The 20,296-nt window shown below is 47.2% G+C and overlaps 1 protein-coding gene and 1 long non-coding RNA gene across 2 annotated transcripts in view; one reads left to right on the top strand and one right to left on the bottom strand.

Annotated features, from left to right (window-relative positions):
- BCO1 (beta-carotene oxygenase 1) overlaps nt 1-18,864 on the bottom strand; it is a 36,465-nt gene extending 17,601 nt beyond the window's left edge. The window contains exons 1-5 of the mRNA XM_058528351.1: nt 18,751-18,864; nt 15,002-15,130; nt 6,376-6,505; nt 4,178-4,325; nt 2,413-2,560 (exon numbers count right to left, since the gene is read on the bottom strand). Of these exons, the coding sequence (XP_058384334.1) occupies nt 2,413-2,560; nt 4,178-4,325; nt 6,376-6,505; nt 15,002-15,130; nt 18,751-18,814 (619 nt within the window). The 5' untranslated portion in view covers nt 18,815-18,864. The remainder of the gene's footprint in view (nt 1-2,412; nt 2,561-4,177; nt 4,326-6,375; nt 6,506-15,001; nt 15,131-18,750) is intronic.
- LOC131396240 (uncharacterized) lies at nt 1,705-12,741 on the top strand. The gene is made up of 3 exons (XR_009216453.1): nt 1,705-1,891; nt 11,697-11,970; nt 12,598-12,741. It is a non-coding gene; the product is annotated as an uncharacterized LOC131396240 (long non-coding RNA).
- Nucleotides 18,865-20,296: the final 1,432 nt, after the last annotated feature.

Here is a 20,296-nt window from a genome sequence, read left to right as displayed (position 1 = left end):
ATGGGTGCTAAGAAGAACCTTTGAATAAGAGCCAACACGCAAACCAAAATTGGATGGAGGGGTTGCTGCCTGGCTGACGTAGGGGTAGAGGCTCGGAGCCCTTCCCACTTAGGCCCACCCCCTGGGGAGACCTGGCTCTACAATCTGGAACCGCTGAACCACTGGACCTCTGGGCTGGAGTCTGTAACTACAGCCTCGTGCTAACGCAGCCTCCACCTGCTTTTGTAATGAAGGTCCATTTGGAACACAGCCACGCTCCCTCCTTTATGCAGGGGGAACTGCTTATGCTTCCGAGCTGCAACGGCAGTGTTGAGCAGTTGTGACAGAAACCGTGGGGTCTGCAAAGCCTCGAATATTTACTCTTGGGCCCTTTACAAAAAACGTTTGCCAACCCCTGCTCTGGAGCAATGCTTCTCCAAATTCAATGTGCATAGGGATCATCTGGGGATCATGACAGAATGCAGAGTTTGACTCAGTGTGTGGGGCTGGGGCCTGAGGTTCTGCATTTCTATCAAACTCCCAGGTGATGGGCCAGCTTCCCGGGCTTAAGCTTTGATATTTCGCTGAGAACCATCATTTGACATGTATTTCATAGGGTTTCCACCAATTTCTCTTGGCATTGCTCATTCTCATGCCCAGTCTGGGAATGAGACTATGTACCTGTCGTGTTGAGGGGCTTTTTCATATTTTGTGACGATCAAGGTAGGCTGTAGGATTCCCATTTTACAGATGGGAAACTGGGGCTTGGTGGAATGGTCTATCATTACGGCCAAAGGCACAAGGCTAAGCCAAGAAGACAGCATGCCTAGCCTGGCTACCTCCTCTGTTATTAGGGATTCTCACACAGAGTGAAGGGAGAGAACAGAATGAAAACACAGAGTAGTCTGAGTACCTCGCCCAGACACCAAAGGTGCTCAGTATATGTTCGGTCTTCTTATTCCTCTGCAGGGATGAGTCACCCACTGGCCTAAAGGCCTCCCCACCCAGGCCTGGGGCTGGTTTATAATGAGTTATCTGCAAGCATCCCCACCTTTCTTGTGGCCACCTGTGCACACTGTAAACAGATGGCTGGTGGGAGGGATGCTGTGGGGTTATGGGTTAGTTCTTTTCTTCACAAAATAAATGGAGCACAAAGCAAATCGAAATGAAAAGCACCCTGGCCTGGGAGGCAGGAGATGGGCATGAATCCTAGGGAAGCCACCAGCACGGAGCAGGTGCTCACAGGGGAGCTGCTTGCGTGATGTTGGTGGCTCCTGTAAGCTGCGTGACCATGGGCATGTCACCTGATCCCCCTGGGTCTTATAGTCTTCCTCTGCAATATGAGGTGGCAAACTCAAATGCCAAGATCATCTGCAGGTCTGATGCTCTAGGATTCCAAGCTAGACCCTATATCCCTTCATTGGCTTAATTAACAGGAGTTCCATTTAACAAGAATACTTATTGTACCTTCTGACCTCGGGGACTCACATCTGTTAGTAGAGCCTGGTAAGTTGCTCAGAAGGTTCTACAGGACTGTGGGGGTAGGGGAGCCAGCAGAGATCACAGATGGAAACCAGTTTTCATAAACCAGAAGGTCAGGCCAGCCAACTTTGTGATTCTGCACTGTCTCCAGCTGCCCTCAGAGGCCTGGTCTCCTGGGTGTGGTTCCCAGGAGGGTCCTGAACAAATAAGGACTAGGAGCCCCGCCCTCCTCCGCCTCAGGAACATGCAATTACAATTGGCCTGGGCTTCACTCCAGGATCCCAGCCCTAAATGGACAAGGTCCAGAAGGCCCAGAGAATACGGTGGAAATCTGGAGTATAACCCAGCAGGACTGAGCTCCTTGAACAACCTGGGAGCCTGGCTTTAGGAGCTGAGAAGAAAGTGGATGGCACAGTCCTGACATACAAAGGTTTGTCAGAAGACTGCAAAAATGACTAGATGGATGGAAGGAAGGAAGGGTGAGTGGGTGAATGAATGAGTGGATGATGGATGAATGGGTGGGTGGGTGGGAAGGTTGGATGAGCGTATGACTGGCTGGCTGGCTGGATGATGGGTGGATGATGGATAAATTAATGAACTGGAGCCTAAAGAAAAGGTTAAAATAGGATAAACGGATGGATGGATGGATAGATGGACAGTTGGATGGATAGACTGATAGGTTGATGATAGATAAATGACAGATAAAGTAATGAATTAACGAAATGGAGCCTAAAGAAAAGGGCGTGAGAATAGTAAAGGAATTCACCTCTTCTAAGAGGAAGTCCAGTAACTCCTCTTTTCTCCTAAAGGAGAAAAGTGAGCTCATGGTCATCTGAATCATCTATGAGGGCAAGTGTCAGGTTCAGTCTTGTGTCATCAGCTAAAATCAGAACTGTTCAGAAGGAGCCATCCTTGGTGTCTGCGCTTTATTACATCCCCAGAATGACCAACCTGGTACCGTGGCAGGGATCTTGAAGATCACATATTTTGTCTTCCCCTTGTCTACGATAGAAGTGCCCATGTTGAGAACGTTTCCAGCTGCATCATAGTGAGGATGTGATGTTGCCAGATTTACAGCCACGTATTTGCGATAATCAACCTGCAAAGTACGACAGTCACCTGGTTTTAAAAAGGGGAAAGGATGAAATCCTGTGACAAGCTGACTGATTCTAGGTTCAGAGAGATGATGGCTATTTTTGCACATCTCCTGATCTGAAAATAAGGCAGACTTCACCTTTAAAGAGGATGTTTGCTCTTGCGACCTGATATAACCTCACAGGGGCCCTCCTATAGCCAATAAGTTGCAGGGGGAGCTGGTGAGCTGCGTGTGTTTTCCGTGGTGGTTGTTCTGATCCTGCCCCAGGCCCTGCTGGGATCCTCAGCATGGAGACAGGACACCTCACTGCAGAGAGCTCTGAGCAATGACAGGGGCAGAGAGGCAGCCTTAGAGCTAATCTTGGCCACTGCTCTGTGCCCTTCTAGTTAAATCATTTAAATTCTCTCCTTTTGCATTCCACAGAGGCATAAATCTCCGGGCCTCTCTCATAGGATTATTCTGGGAATGGAGAGGTTACAAAAACATTTGGCCAAAGCCACTAGACTAACAAGCTCAGTAATGACCCCCGCTACGAACAGGCCACAACCGTAGAACAATGGGGTAGCCGGGCGGGGAACAACTGCCGGCCCTTCCTCCCCCAGAATAGTGCAACCTCCTGCCAAGAGTCAGGCAATGCTCTGTTCTCTCCCAGTGTTTCCTCTCTGTAGCTTTGTGGAAAGCATACGTCAGTTGGACCTAAGCTGCCTAGCTTAAAAGGAGCTGGCCATAATTTCACAGCTAAGAAAAGCACTCGCTTTAACAGATCAGTAAGATGTTTCGCGAAGACATCAAGGCTTCAAATAGCCAGCTGGAGAAAACTGAAAGCGGGTCTATTGATTTTCACGAAAATGTTGACTTGATTCTGCCTAGGAAAGGTATCTGCTTGGGCGTTTATTTTTGTACCCTTGCTCTCTGCCTAATGCCTCCCTCTTCAGGTCAGCGCGAGGTAAGGCTGCTGGGAGCCTTGGGCAGTCCAGTACAGTCATTCATTCAGTCTCCTACTGAGCTCCCACTCAGGGCCAAGGACTATAGACTCTGTCATTGGTTGAATGATGTCTTCCAAAAAGAAAGATATGTTGAAGTCCTAACTCCTAGCATCTGTGAATGTGACCTTAACGGAATACGGTCTCTGTAGATGTAATCAAAGTAAGACGAAGTCATGCTGGATTAGGGTGGGCCTTAATCCAATGATTTATACCTTTATAAAAGACTAGAGTGATGCATCTGCAAGCCAAGGAGTGCTGGCAACCACTAGAAACTAGAAGAGGCAAGCAAGCATCCTCCTTTAGAGCCTTCAAAGAGAGCACGGCCCTGCTGATACCTTGATTTCAGACTTCCAGCCTCCAGAACTATGAGAGAATACATTTCTGTTGTTTTAAGCTACCTAGTTTGTGGTAATTTGTTATGGGAGCCCTAGGAACAATACAGACAAAGAGGAAACACAGTCCCTGCCCGAAGGGAGTTTAGAATCTTGTGCTAAGTACTGCACTAGGGAAGCCCAAGATCCAAGGGCATTAGAGGAGGGGGCTCCTCCAGTGAGTTCCTGCGGGCCACATGGCCTCGCTCACGGGGTCCCTTTCATGACTCAGGGAGTGATGCCAGTTGTAGATTTGTTGATACCTTCTCCAGGGTTTCCAGAGTCTGTGGGTTGATTTTCCTGATGTAATTGGTTTCTGTGGTTGCATAGAAGTCTTCTCCACACTTCATGATGTTAATCAGGCAGTTGTCTGTGAAATCGGGGATGGTGTGGGACAGGTAGGAGAAAGCTCTGGGGAGGAAAACAAACAACGGGATCAAGGGCTGTGTGCACCCAGCTAGAACGTTCTGCTTGAGATGACTTTACTTTTCCTACCACTTAAAAATGCTCTATTTCAACTAAAGGAGAAAAAGCACTGCATCCCAATGGGTCACTTGGTGGAATCCTGAGGACTCAGATATCAAATTGCCCAAAGATACCACCATGTTGAATCAGCTAAGAAATGAGTCAGCCGGGACAGCGTGGCCGCCAGCTGAGCCCTCCTGGGCTCTCAGAAATCCAAAGGTCTCCCTCACCAAAGCCAGCAAGAGCTGGTGAGTCGTTCTGAAGTATTCTAAGAAGTTCCACAGAAATCATACATGTACCCATAGTGACCCCCAAAGACTAGCAAAACAGCGAATCCCCACTTTTCGCGGAAAAGTGAGTCCATACTGGTTACCTCAAATTTGTCCAGGAAATTAGTTGTTTAAAAAAGGAAAGCAAACAAATTATGAGTTAGGAACTCATAATTAATTTGATTAGAAGGCAAACTCAAAGCAGGAGGAAATAAAAATCCTGGATCCATGTATTGGTAGTTTTCTCCCTACTGGCAAATAGTGTAACAGCAAGGATGCCTCACAGGTTGTGGCTCTAAAATCATTCTGGCCCCCTCCCCCCTTCTCCCTGGCTCCTCCCCCATCTGCAAATGTGACTTCAGCACTTGCTGTGTGCCAGCCCCAGCAGTGGATACTAGAACTGGAGAGATGATGTCAGTTCTGGAAAAGCAGAAGCAATCTTCCATCTCTGGGCCAGTCTACCCCAAACATTTCATAACTCTATGTCTAAAGAGTGTTATAAAAGAGATACCGATGGCAGGCCTGATCCCCTGGCCAATAATTTTATTTAATTGTCCAATATGTAATACATTCATATGCATCATAACCCAGATCATCTAAAATACATACAACTAAAAATACTTCCTTATCCTTTCCCCCATTTGTCAATTTCCCACCTCCCTATATATCCTTTGAGTTTCCTTATGCACATACAAGTGAAAATAAACATAGGGGCTGGCCCAGCGGCATAGTGGTTACGTTTGTGCACTCTGCTTTGGTGGCCATGGTTCGTGGGCCCAGATCCCGGGTGCAGACCTACACGCCGCTCATTAAGCCATGCTGTGGCAGGGTCCCATATACAAAGTAGAGGAAGCTGGGTACAGATGTTAGCTCAGGGCCAATCTTCCTCACCAAAATAAAATAAAAATAAATCTAGACTTCCTCTTGCTTTTTTAGACGAAATATAGCATATTATATACTTTTTCCACTTAACAGTATATCCTGGAAATCTTTCCATTCAGTATGTAGAGAGTGTCCTCAATCCTTTTTACTTCGACCTGGTATTTTCTTGTGTGGTCTTACTGTTATTTATCTAACCACTCCTCTGTTGAAGAACATTGGGGTTATTTTCCTCATTATAACAAATAATGCAGCCATGAATAACCTTGTAAGTTTGTCATTTCAGACACAAGCAAGTGTATCTCTACACTGAGGGGAATGTGCATTGGTAATTTAGATAGATAGTTCCAGATTGCTCTCCCACCTGCCATGTGGGAGAATACCTAATAATCTGTCAGACGCTCTTTGCCTCTCTTGCTATCAGTGATCAAGAACTGCATAGTGTATATGAGCAAAGGCAATCACATGAAGCTTTCCATCCACCCTAAAGAGAATGGTCAGAGAAGCGAATGCTGGTTGTTTTTTTTTTTTTTTGTGAGGAGATCAGCCCTGTGCTAACATCTGCCAATCCTCCTCTTTTTTTTTTTTTTTTTTTTTTGCTGAGGAAGACGGCCCTGGGCTAACATCTGTGCCCATCTTCCTCCACTTTAAATGGGACGCCGCCACAGCATGGCCTGCCAAGCAGTGTGTCGGTGCGCGCCCGGGATCCGAACCAGCGAACCCCGGGCCGCCGCAGCGGAGCGCGCGCACTTAACCGCTTGCGCCACCGGGGCGGCCCCTGCGAATGCTGGTTGTTTTGATCATCAAGGATATGGAGAAGCATGACCAGATTCAAAATGGACAGTTACTTGGAAAATATGTTTTTGCAGGGGTCCGGATAGGCCATTGTCCCAAACTCTGACACCACGATCCTGTTCGCCTCGATATTGGCGTTGTAGGTATCACTTCTCAGGTATTTGCTCCTGTAATAGACTTCCCCTGAAAGAGAAGCGGCAGAATCATTCCAGGCTGACACCTTTACAGGGCTTTAAAGTTGATTTCAGCCATTCCGGAGGTTTTATGGGGGGAAGGCGGGGTGAGTCCTTCAGGACAGTTCCCTTTAATGTGTGTGCCGGATACAATGAGCATTGGGAGTGTGCTGTCACACACACTCCCTCAGTCGAGACTCACAACAATGTGACAAGGCAAGTATTCCTATTAGCTCCATTTTATGTATGAAGGACTTGAGGCTCAGAAAGTTCAATCACCTTGCCCAGTGTCACCCAGCCAAGAGGTGCTGACCCAGGCCATGACGATCCTTTCCACCATGTTGTTATCCCTCCAGATAAGGTCCAGATTTGGAGGACTGGTCCAGAATGCCTCACACTTGGGCTGGGTTTCCCCAGGGCCTGGTTCAGTCCTGGGAACCCTACATGGACAATGTTGGCCCCTGGAGTAACATTTGATGTCTACTACAACCAGAGGGTGACCTAACACCCAATTCTGCACATGGTAGGGGGTCGGTACATGGACTGATGTCTAGTTAATCTACACACTGGAGAGAATCCAACTCATTGCATAAAAGCAGGACTCTTGACCAATCCATCAAGACCAACCTGAAAATACACCAGATGGTTCTAGACCTTTACTAGGTTCCCATGGCTGCTGTAACAAATGACCACAAACTTAGTGGCTTAAAACAACACAAATTTATCTTACCATGTTGGAAGACATAGTCTGAAATGGGGCTTATGGGGCTAAAATCAAGGCGTCAGCAGGGCTAGATTCTCTTCTCCAGAGGAGAATCTGTTCTTTGCTTTTCTAGCTTCTAGAAGTTGCTGCCATTCTTTGGCTTGTGGCCACATCACTCTGACCTCTGATTCTGTTGTCACATCTTCTCTGACTCTGACCCTCCTGCCTTCCTCTTTCCCTTGAGATAACTCTGTGATTACACTGAGCCCACTCTGATGATCCAGGAAAATCTCCTATCTCAAGGTCTTTAACTTAATCATGTCAGCAAAGACCCTTTTAACCGGTAGAGTAACATGTAACATATTCACAGGTTCCTTCTGGAGAAAGAAAGGGGAGGGAAGGGAGGAGGGGAGAGGGGAGGAGAGAGCAGAGGAGGCTCAGCTGGGAATGGATGGATCAGGAGAGGCTTCATGGAGGAGGTGGTACTTGAAACAGCCCTTGAAGGATGAGTGAAATTGGATCACGATAGCTTGAGGGGGCAGGAGTAGGAGACAGAGTAGGGCATTCCCATTCACTCTTCCCAGAAAGTCTGTAAGGAAAGGCCTGGAGGTGGGAAATGCAGCCCACTTCCCATAGGAGCTGAGACAGGGTGGGCTGGAGCACCAGGTAGGGGCTTGGGAGCAGCAGGAATGAGATGAGGGTGGGGTGGGGGCCCTACCGGGTCTGCAGGGCTGTGAATACCACAGCCTTTGAACTTCATTTGGTGGACAATTTGAAACCTCTGGATTTGTTTTGTTTTATTTTATTTTGTTGTTAATTAGGGAGTGACATCATGTTTAATTTTTACCCCCGCAAAGAACACATTCCTTGCTTTAGTATAATATACGCTTCTCATATTGCTACAATTATAATACGCAAAAAAGTAGAGCTCAGGACATACTAACATTTCATTCCCATAAAAAAAGCTGATCAGAGAAATGTCCATCATACGTCCACTGCCACAATGACGGGCTTAGAGGAGAGACATATTCCAAGAAATTCCTGTCTAATGTCTTTTTATATTTTAAGAAAAGGAAATAGAACTAAGAGCTAACTTTTGCTATGTGTGTGCTAAGCACTGTGTGGGCACTTTGTGTATTATCTGGTTTAATCCTCAGAACACTGGAAGTGTGTAGAATGCTCCAACCAGAAATGTGTTCTGTAGGGAAAAAATCAACATAATGTCATTTGCTAATTAACCACAAAATAAAACAAAATTTAAACAACATTTGAAGGTTTAAAATTTCTTAGCACAGGAAGTACAAAGGGCTTAGGCGCTCGATGGCCCTGCAGACCCATTTCTCAGCTAATACAATTGAGTCACAGAGAGGTTAAGTACCTTGCCTTAAGTCACTCAGCTAGTGAGTGGTAAGCTGGATTCAAAGATTCTGACACAGCGACCAGAGTCAGTATGACCATTCTGTCTGATACTTGTTATTAAAAATATACCTGTAGAAATGTGCTGCCATAACTGTACAGCTTGATGAGGTTTCACAAACTGAACCTACCTCTATAAACAACGTCCCAATCAAGAAACAGAACATGAGAAGCCCCCTCATATCTCATCCAGTCTCTAGCCTCTCTCTCACCAGGGGAACCACTATCTTGACTTCTAATAGCCTCAACTAGATTTGCTCTTGTGGTTGTGTCTTCCCATCCATTTCCAAAGGAGGTGAGTGGGTGTTTCAGAGGTAATGACTTCACCTGTGCACTTAGGCTGAAATAATAATGACGGTAACGCTAATCATAATACAATTGGAAGAGACCATGAAAGACCTTCTAGTTCTTTCTCCAGTCTTTGGGAGGTAAATCGTGTGTCCCCAAGGGGCGGATAATCGTCTATCCTCTCCTGAAACATCTTTTCGAGGTGGCTACTGTGAATACGTGCCTCTGAGATATTTCAGTAGGGGGAGCTCTGCTCCTGGGGCAGCAGGAAGAAATATGAAGGAATGGTCAGGGGCCGGGGCTCTGGGGTTAACAGTGTGCTGGGTTCACACATTCGATCAGTATTTATTAAACACCTTGAGGGGCTAGGAAGTGGGGCTATAATGGCAAACAGGACAGGCAAGATCTCCACCCCTGAGGAGATTGAAGTCTCCGTGCGGGTGTGAATCCTTGCTCTGTCAAACACCAGCCATGCACTTGAGCTTGTGTCAGAGGCAAGGCTCAGCCCCCTCTGCTCTGACGTGAGGATCACATGTTCCTTACAGAGCTGCTGCGACACTGCAGCCTGTAAAGCACACAGCGCATAGTAGGTGCTCAACAAAAGCCACATACGCTGTTGAGATGCAGTGGGTAGAGTGGGCAAGGCTTTGGCTCCAGGGTTAGTCCCAATTCAAACTGTGTGGCCTTGAGCGAGTCTCTTCATCTGACTGAACCTCAGTTTTCTCAACTGGAAGTTGGAGATCACAGCCCTCCCCATCTGGGGCTGGCAGTATTAAATGAGATGGGATGATATAAGGAGTTTGGCCCATTGGCACGCAGCGTGCACTTGGTAAGCGATGGCTGCTGGGTTGTCCAACAAAAACCTGGAGGCAGGAAGACTCATCTGGGGCTGCTGAGGCCACACACACTGGTCTTTAGCCATGTGCTACACAGAATCTGCTTTAGGGCCACGCGGTCTCCCCTTGAGCCAGCCTGCCCTTTGCTGGTCGATCTCTGAGGGTCACCACCCACAGGCACGGACTAAGGTGCTTTGGATCCTGCGGTGCTTTGCCTAAAATGCTGAATTCTGTTCACTTGAAATGTAAACACCCAGCCCAGGCTGGTTGTCGTCAGGCGGCCCATTTCCTATAAACAACCAGCCCCAGAGCACGGAGCCCTCAGGGGGCCACAGGGAAATGTGTCTCTGGAATTGCTCAAGGCTGACACTCAACTTTGAGGACTGTGGATTCCCCACCACCCTGCTCACTGGCACCCAATTAGCCACATTCCTTCTAACGGGACACAAGTAAACAGACAAGCTTCTGCCTGGGAGCTTCTAGAACTAGGTCAAGTTTGATAGTTTGGGAGGAGGGGGAGAGATCTATACACACACACACATATATATATATATATACACGCATGAAGACATATATTTATGTATATATGTGTGTGCGTATATATATATATATATTTTTTTTTTTTCAAAGCAAACTTTCCAAAAGGCTTTCCAAAAGGCTGCTTTGGAGCTATAACAATTGGAAAAGTCAGCTTTGGAAAGGTTACATTCTCAGAGCTCTTTTTGCCTCTAAATCTTGGTGATTCTGGCTCTTGGAATTCGCATGTTCAAATCCTCGTGGGACAACTTTTCCTCTCATTAGAAAATTATCGAATATGTTGCTGAGGGAGAACTGAGTTCACTCATCTCTATGCCTGCTTTATAAAATTTTTTATTTTGCAATAATTTTAGCCTTACAGAAAAGCACACTCCCCTCTCTACCCTTCACCCGGCTTCCCCTTCTCCACTCTGCCTCTTTATTCAAATCTTTGCGAGTTTTTTAAAGCATTGTCTTCTCCTGGCCTCTGCTAAAGGCCACAAGCCATTTTCTGTCTTTTGCTTTCTTGCTCCAAAGTCTTTTCTCATTGGTCGGGCACTGATTTAGGTTCTCTGTGCTGGCTGTACACTGGAATCACCTGGCGCCTTTAAAAGATTACAGAAGCCCAAGCCCCACCCCGCCGCACTCTGATGAGCTTGGTCTTGGGTGGGAGGGCAGCCAGGCTGGAGCTCCACTGGTTTTCTCAAACCTCAGCGTGCTCAGGGTCGTCTGGGAAAAGTGTTAGAAACACAGAAGCTCTGTCCCTATCCTTTGGGATTACAATTCACTCAAGCCCTGGGTGGGGGTCTCAGGATTTGCAACTTTAATGAGCATCCTAGGGGATTCTGATGCAGGAGGTTCACAAACCACCCTTTGGGAACTACTGGCTTTGTGTTCTCTGCAAATCAGAGAACCCTGAATGCCCTGTGCATGCCCTCTTGAATCGTGTGTAGTAGTGCCTAACATTTGGGCTTACATTTCCACTGTTAAACCGTGGGGAGCCATTGAGAGTTCTAGAGGAAGCCAGGCTGTGACACACCAACATTGGCAATCTGGCAACCTTGAGCAGATTGGACTGGAGAGATGGGGAGAGATGGTAGCTGTCAGAAGCGGGGAATGGGGGCAGAATTACATAATGGTTAGGACACGGGACTCTGGATTTAGAGAGCATTTGTTTATATCTGACTACCACCACTTCTTAGCTGTGTGCATTTGGGCAAGTTCCTTGGCCTCTCTGGGCCTTAAACTCTCGTCTGTAAAATCAAGATAGTAACAGGGGTACCTTCCTCAGGAGCTATAGTGAGGGCTGAGTTGTAGATGGGCATGAAGCGCTTAGGCCAGTGGCCAGCAGGCACCCCCTGTAGCGAGTGTTGAAGAGATGGGTTGGAAAAGTATTGCTTCCTTCTACCGAAATCATCTTTATCTTGTTTGCGCCATTTCAGCTCCATAAAGCGCTTCCAAGTGCCCTCTGGGCCAGACGCTGTGCTAGGTGATGAAGATACAAGCATTTGAACAGGGATCCTGCGCCCTGGGGCCTCCCACCCTGTGCTGGAGAAGGGCAAGCTGATCATCGCAAAGCAGAGTGGGGCACGCACCCTCGACACCTGCCAGGCTCAAGAGCAGGACAGGGAAGGCGAGATGTTGGGTGTACTCTCCATACTTCTCATCTTGCAGCCAGCTCCAGGTTATGAATAGAACTGAGTCTGTCATGCTACTGTATTGTATACACTTTTTATTTTCTGTGTATTATGATGTTTTGACATCTTAAGAAACCCTTCTGGCGGGGGAGAGACTGTACCTCCCTGGATTAGCCAATTCCTAGAGGTGGCAAAGTCTTTGATATGCAAAGGAACCAACCCAGAGCCAGACCTCCTCCATCTGGTCCATATGCTCCAGGACACAGTATTCCTTTGCCTTAATCATCAGGGCCAGGTACCAGGCAACTAGGGACCACCCCTAGAGCCCAAAGCCCGCTGACATTATTCAAACTTGCCAATCCTAGACTGTTTCCTGTGCCCTGCCGTGGGAACCCCAACACAGGCCGTGGCCTAAGCCCTTCCCCTGCTCCTGTCTGCTGCCTCCTGACCACGCTGGTGTTATCCCACGTGGCCTTGTGAGGCACCGTGTGCTCCTGCCCCCAGCACCTGTGGGTATGATAACCTTTGCTCTCCTGAGCCTCTCCTTGTCTCCTCTTGTGGCTGCACCGACTGACCATCACATAAAAGATACAAAACAGCTACTCACTTTGACAATGAATTTTTAGTTTGAAAACCTACTAGAAGTTTTTAAAAAGTCTGAACAGCATGGGATGACTTGGTCACTTGCTTATTTATCCCGTTTAAGGATTTTGGTGGACGGCCCAGCTTCCGCAAGACAGCCACGGCTCTGTCATCCCCTACTGGATCCCTTGTCCCTCGTGGTCTCTAGGGAAGGATCCAGGAGCCACCATTCAGTAAGCTGTGAGGGGTCACTTAAGCCACCTGCTATTTCTCAAGTAGTTGGGGGTAGGTGTGTGTGTGTGTTGGGATGAGGACAGGGGAGACGGTTGCAAACTTGAACTCTGGACAATGCAGGTCCGATCCCAGCCCTAGCTCGGTCCCCTTGGATAAGTCACTCAAGCTCTCTAAAGTTTCCATTTCCACATCTGCAAACAGGGGACAAGAATCGTCCCCCACAGCGTTAATGTGAGCACCGGAAATGGACCTTGAAGGACCGGGCCGCTGGTGATGCAGGGCCTCACAGAAAGGAAGCACTGGTACTTTCCCCTCCCCGGCACCTCACCCGGAAGAGCGTTCATTTCCCCAGGAATAGTTAGCAACTCTGCCTAGAAAAGGAGGGGATTGCTAAGTCTTCCGGCTGTCAGGAAATATGGAACCGCCCACTCTGTAGCTGAGTCTCAATAAAACCTGTATGTTTTTGCAAACTCAGAGCTCATGGTTTTCACACACGGTGTCTCCATTCATGAAATGTGGGAGCAAGTCACTAGCATAGAGTCTACACTCAAAAGATAATTGCTGACTGGCTTAAAAGAGATAATAGGCGAAAAGAATAGGTAATGCTTATTGAGCACAAATTATGTGCCAGACGTTATACAAAGCTCCTTACACGTTAGTTTATTTAAATTCCACAGCAGCTCTCTGTGGTATGCTACTGATATCTCCATTTTATAAGCGACTTGATGGGAGACTGAGACACAGAGAGGGTCAGTAACTTGGCCAAGATCACACAGCTTAGGTGCATATTAGCTAGGATGGTGGATCTGGGATTCAAACCCAGCGACAACGGTGGTAGTTTTTAATCTATTGAGCATCTACCAGGTGGCAGACCCTTGCTAGACATACAGTACCTCTGGTCATCACAACAGTTCTCCAGAGGGGAAGATCAAGCCCTTTTTACTGAGGAGGATAGGAAGGCCAAGGGAGGCAAGGTGACCATAGTCTGCTATGCTGGAACACGGGTTAGAGAAAAATTTCACCAAGCTGAAGAACTTGGACACAAACTTGCCCACCATGTGACCCTGAGCCTACTAAAGCCTCACACACCCCATCCTGGACCTCGTTAAGAGCTCACCTCGCGCTGTTGTGACACAAACCAGCTCAATGGCCAACAGCAAAGCATTTACAACCCACCTCTTGAGTCTTAGAATTCCGCCTTATCTGTGGCCCTTCCTACTTTCTGCCCGATATTCAGTGTCCACTCGGGGAGAGCCACTGACCTTGTGGCTTGAGTGACATGGCTCTCTCTCGCCTTTTGAGCAATACACTCAGCTTTGTTCATTTCAGCTCTGTTCTCTCTATTTGGATTTGACGTGTGTCTGATTCCAAAGCCCGTCATCTGCCAGCTGCTCTTGCCCACCGTATAGAGAACGCTGATTATTTTGCAAGTTGAACTCTTTGAGAAAGAACCTTGGCCACCTTTCCAGGGAGGTTTGTGCTTGTGAAGGGCTGAATGATGGCCTCCCCAAGATGACCATGTTCTAATCCGTGGAACTGGTGACTATGTTACCTGATGTGGCAAAAGAGACTTTACAGATATGATGCAATTAAGGATCTCGATAAAGGCGATTATCCTGGATTGTCTGGGCCAGCCCAATGTCATCACAAAGGTCCTTATAAGAGGGAGACAGGAGGGTCAGAGTCAGAGAAGGAGATGTGCTGATAGAAGCAGAGAGAGAGAGAGAGGAAAACAAAAGACAGAGAGAGAGACTGCAAGATGCTACACTGCTGGCTTTGAAGGCAGAGATGGGGCCACAAGCCAAGGAATGCAGGTAGTTTAGAAGCTGGAAAAGGCAAAGAAATAGAGTCTCTCCCTGGAGCCTCCAGAAGGAATGCAGACCTGCTGACACCTTAATTTTAGCCCAGCGAAGCCCAGTTTAGATTTCTGATTTCCACAATTGTAAGAGAATAAATTTGTGTTGTTTTGAGCTACTGATTTGTGGTCATGGGGCCGGCCCCAGGCATAGTGGTTAGGTTCGGCCTGCTCCACTTTGGTGGCCCGGGGTTCACAGGTTCACACCCTGGGTGCAGACTGATGCACCGCTCATCAAACCACGCTGAGGTGGCGTCCCACATACAAAATAGAGGAAGATGGGCACAGATGTTAGCTCAGGGCCAATCTTCCTCAAGCAAAAAGAGGAAGATTGGCAACAGGTGTTAGCTCAGGGCCAGTCTTCCTCACCAGAAAAAAAAAGAGCAAATTTGTGGTCATTTGTTACAGCAGCAACAGCAAACCAATACGGTGTTCTTACCATCCCTAATTGTGAAGCTGTGCAGCAAGGCCAGGCCATCAAACCAGTGGTTGTATCTGGTCTCTCCCACTGTGTGCATCCCAGGCCCGTTGCGAAGCAGCGTTCCCTGCAGCCATGTTGGAATCTTGCCTATGAAGAGAAAGAAGGTTCAATTTCCAGTTTCCACGTCCAAACCAAAAAGCCAGTAGAAATGACCATGGAAGGGAATTGAGGCCATATAACCCCAATACCACTCAGTGCATCCATCCATTTACTCGTTTCCAAAAACACGCCCGGTATTGTGCTAGCACTGAGGATACCAAGATGAATAGATGTTGTCCTTGTCCTCAAGTCGCTCACCGTCCATTGAGAGACAGAGATGGAGGAATCAACAGACACTCAAAATACACTGTGACAAAGGCAATGGACAGACTCTCCCAGGCTGCTGCATGGAAGAGAACTGGATTTCAAAGACTTGGTGTGAAAAGAATGTAAAATATTTCATTAGCAATTTTTAAAATATTGATTACATGTTGAACTGATAATGTTTTGCATATGCTGTGTTAAATAAAATATACTATCAAAATTAATTTCACCTGTCTCTTTCTACTTTTTTGACTGTGGCTATCAGAAGACTTAAAATGACACATGTGGCATGCAGTATATTTCCCTGGGACAGCACTGCTCTAGAGATACAGGGCTGTAGCAGATGCTGTTGGTGGCCCGCCCGTGTCCGCTGGCCCTCACCTCTCCCTGAAGGCTGCTTTCTGCAGATACCTGCAGCTCTCTGCCTGAGGGCTTTGTTCTCACTGTGGGAGCTGCTCTGCCCACACACTGGACAAGCCAGATACACTGGAGGGTTAATGCCCTTGGAAGCGGCTTTCACCCAACGACGCATGGGGAGTTGGGGGACAAATACCACCACTTCCTTGCCTTCAGCTGGGACAATGCAAGGCATGCTTTACGCTACGCCTAGAGGATTCAGCTCTGATGGCTCCCAGTGGTCAATGGCTTGACAATGCCCCTTTTATTGGCTTCCCTCCCACTGTTTCTCGGGATCACAACCCAAATAAACTACTTACACCTGAATTCTTACTTCCAGGGGAACCTGAACCAAGAGATCAAAGACCAGTTCAAAGACCAGGAGATGTGCAAGCTGTTTCCAGTAAGACTGGACCATAATTTTCAAGCGAGGATATCATTAAGTTATGAGGCTGGAGAGTTAAGCAGGGGTCTAGTGACAAAGGTCAACAAGACCACACCAAGGGCTTTGATTTTGCTCAGAGAAATGGGACACCTTTGATGGTTATAATGGAATGACAGCATCAGATTTTTCTTTTGCAATTTTTTTATTGAGATAAAATTCACATAACATAAAATCCACCATTTTGAAGTATACAATTCAGAGGTTTTTAGTATATTCAAAATGTTGTACAACCATCACCACTATCTAATTCTAGAACATTTTCTTCATCCCCAAAGGAGACCCCACAGCCATTTTGAGAAGTCACTCCTCATTCCCCTTCCTCCAAGCCCCTGGCAACCACTAATCTACTTTCTGCCTCTACGGGTTTACTTATTCTGGACATTTTGTATAAATGGAATATGCTCAGATTTGGGGTTTCAAAAGTTGTCTCTCACTATGGTATGGATTGTGGGCAGCGGAGGAGGAGAGGAGCTGAGGAGAGGTGGGAAGACCAGAGCGAGGACCTGGGTAGCAGCGATGGGGAAGGAAAGAGACTTGGAGGACATAGAACTAACTGACAGGACTCAGAGTTTGACTAAATTTGGAGCCAAGGGCAGGGAAGCACTCAGAAACACCCCCCACAAGTCTCTTGCCTTGGATGACTAAGTGAATGGTGGGACTCCTCACATTGACCCAGCACACAGGAGAGGGAGTGGGTGAGGCAGAGCAGGGAGAGGTGAATCTGAGAATATAACAAGAGCCCCAGATATAAGAACAAGAATATTTATCGGCGCTTATGTGCCAGGCACTGTGTTCTAGGTGGATTAAATTATTTCATCATTGCAGCAACCCTCTGTGGTAGGTACATGCTGACTTCATTTGACATGAGAGGAAACTGAGGCAAGAAACGCTTAAGTAACTTGCCAAGAAGGTCTCAGCCAATAATGCACAGCTGACACGAAGCCAGAGCCTTGGTGTGGCCTCCGTGGGCAGAGTTGTCCACACAGGCACAACCTTTAGTTAGCTGTCGGCCAATGGATGCTGACCACCTGATTAGACTCGACCCAGGGCCCGAGGCCTGCACGAGGGTCACCTGTCTTCCAATGGCTGCCTAGCCTTGGGCACGTCACTGCCCATCTCTAGCCCTCAGCTTCACATCTGTCAAGCAGGGAGGTGTGATTGACAGCTGTGGTCCTAACACTTGGAAGCCCCCAGAGGGCTTGTGGAAACACAGATTTCTGGGCTCCATCCACAGAGTGTCTGATGCTGTGGGTCTGGAGTGGGGCCCGGGAATTGTGATTCTAACAAGTGCCCGGGTGATGCTGAGGCTGTAGGTCTGGGGACCATCCTTCGAGAACAGCTAGATCTAGGGATCCATTCAGTATCACAGGTTCTAGGAGTCTTGTTTTCTAAAATTTCCAAGGATTTCCATGCAGTCATTAAACATGAGGTGTAAAGGGAGGTACAATGGCAAAATGTTCATGGCACCCCAGAGCATAAAAGGACAGGAATTGTAGCATCCCTTTTTTAAAATAAAAAATAATAAATGTATATTTGTTTTTTGAAAAAAATATATATATAGTCTATCAATCAATCTGTACTATCTATCTTAAAAAGTTAAAGAAAATAGACTCAAATATTAATAGTGCTTAAGAGATGGGAATATAGCTAATTTTTATTTCTCTCTGTTCTCGTTTGCACTTCCAAGTTGTACATATATGTACACATAATATATACACACATATATAGATATAAATTGTACATTACTTTTGTAGTCACAAAAAGTATACATAAAAGCAATTTTTTCTTTCAAAAGCCTTCCAAGGCAACGCCCCGGTTGAAAAGTTCCAATCTGGCTTGTCTCACCAAGAACGCTGCTGTCTCTCCTTGTCCATCTCTCTCAAGCTGAAAGTGCCTGTGTGCCTGAGCTGACCCACTCACCGTTCTCAGAACACTGAGCCAGCGCCACTCTGGCGACCTGAGAGTTCAGAACAGTCACTGCCCTTTAAGTCTCAACAAGATGGTACCAAGGAAGTGGCGACGCGGAAGAGGAGGAGAAAGCCGGAGAAATAAACAAGACACAAAGCTGGCTAAGGGGATGTTCCTGCAGAGGGTCCCACTCCGGGTCTGTTTCGCTGGCCCTGCAGGCACTCACGTGCCGAATCACACCTGTGGGCACCTAAGTGGCGTTCACGTCAGGCTCTGTGCCTGTGCAGGGGTGGGAGCTCACCCACACTTCTCGTAGCATTTTGAAATTAATTTAGGATGCACAAATATATCACGCATTTGGAATGGGCCACATTTTGCAGAATCACCCCACTGTTTACATGCCGATTGCAGCATTCCTGGGATTTTCCCCTGGAGATAGTGCGAACGACTCTCTCTCCTTGGAAACTGTGAGTTCTAACGTGCAAAAGCACAGCTAGTTTTTCACGGAGAATATGTCTGGATTATGGGTCATTTTCCACCTATCTACTGTTTTCCAGACTTTCCAAAAATAATTTACAAGTATGACTTTTATAAACAGGAAAAAGTGCACACGTAAAGATAAAAGAAGAGCCAGTCATTTATACCTAACGCTCACCTGTCACTTTGGCCCGCACAGGCTCCAGCTGTTCTTTCTTATTTCTGCCGAATAGGACATCCATCGCGTGGGGCGCAACGCAAGAGGTACTGATGGCGAACAGACGCTCCTCTGTGTCTGTCGGAGCAGCTGCTCCGGGCTGCCCCTTTGCTTCCCCTCCTGCCCTCCCTCCTTTACATCTCCCTCCCTCCGGATGCCACTTGTTTCTCCGTTCGCCTTTCCCTCTCTGAGGGCCTGGTATCTCTTTGTAGGCACAGGGAAGCTGCGCTGGGGTTATTTACATTTGGTCCAAGGTCAGTTCCCCGACCATGTGTCCTAGCTAATCTTTAATCCTCTTATTGTATCCCCAACTCACCCTTTCCAGTTTCACTTTTGGCTTAACCAAGAAAAGCCAGTCTCCTGCTGGGTTTAAATTGGTGGGATAATTTAGCGGTACATTCTGCTTAGATATGTTGTCTAAATTAATCCAACTCAGGAGATGGAGATGGTTCGTGATCAGAGCAAGAAGAGAGACTGTCAGGACCATCAAAGACACCTGGAATTAGGGGAGCCAAGAGCGTGCCAATCACGTTTATTCCTGCTGCACATCACGGGAACTTCTTTGGCTGAGATGGGAAAAGTTTTTGTTTTGTTTTTGATAAAAGTGCCTGAGCCTCCTCCTCCTTAAAAAATCATATGTAAAGAGCAACTTAGGGGCTGGCCCCATGGTGTAGTGGTTAAGTCCGGTGGGCTCTGCTTTGGTGGCCCGGGTTTGCGGGTTCAGATCCTAGGCACGGACCTACACCACTCGTCAGCCATGCTGTAGTGGCAACCCACATACAAAATAGAGGAAGATGGGGCACAGAGGTTAGCTCAGGGCTAATCTTCCTCAAGCAAAAAAAGGGGAAGAATGGCAACAGATGTTGGCTCAGAGCAAATCTTCCTCATCAAAAAAAAAAAAGCAACTTAATTTTCTATGTTGCTTTTTTGGAGAAGTAAACATAAAACATTTCATGTACCCATTTAAACAATAAATATAGAGAACCAAAACCTCTACTCAGGACCTATGAAGAATAGTCAAAAGCAAACTTCAGCTCAACTTCCTGGTCTACAACGAGGGAGAAATGAGGCCTGTATTTGATTTTAGGAATTCCCTAAATTTGTGCATCTTGATGTGACGCCATGGCCTAAAATTCATATTCAAGATGCTATGAATGTTGAGTGATGAGTTAATGAACTCATCTGAACTCACGCTGAAGAAAGAACCAGCCATTCCCTCTCCGGGTGGAGTGAGGAGAGTGAGTGGTGCTGGCTTCCTGCAGCCAGCTGAGCACAATTATCGTCAGGTCTGGGCCGAGACTGTGCTCCAGGATCTCAGAGCTCCGTCCTGAGAGTGGGCTGGTCTGGCTGTGCTTCCACTCCTGGCTGCACGTTCCAGTCACCTGGTTGAGACCTTTAAAAGTGCCGGTGCCGGCCCCACTCCAGACCCACTGATTCAGATTCTCTGAAGGTGGAGCCCAGCCCTCAGTATCATTTTTAAATGTCTCCAGATGATTCTAATGTGTGC

The sequence above is a fragment of the Diceros bicornis genome, chromosome 32, assembly GCF_020826845.1.
Source record: "Diceros bicornis minor isolate mBicDic1 chromosome 32, mDicBic1.mat.cur, whole genome shotgun sequence".
In the NCBI taxonomy this organism is placed as follows: Eukaryota; Metazoa; Chordata; class Mammalia; order Perissodactyla; family Rhinocerotidae; genus Diceros; species Diceros bicornis.
This window is presented reverse-complemented; position numbering and strand designations above follow the sequence as displayed.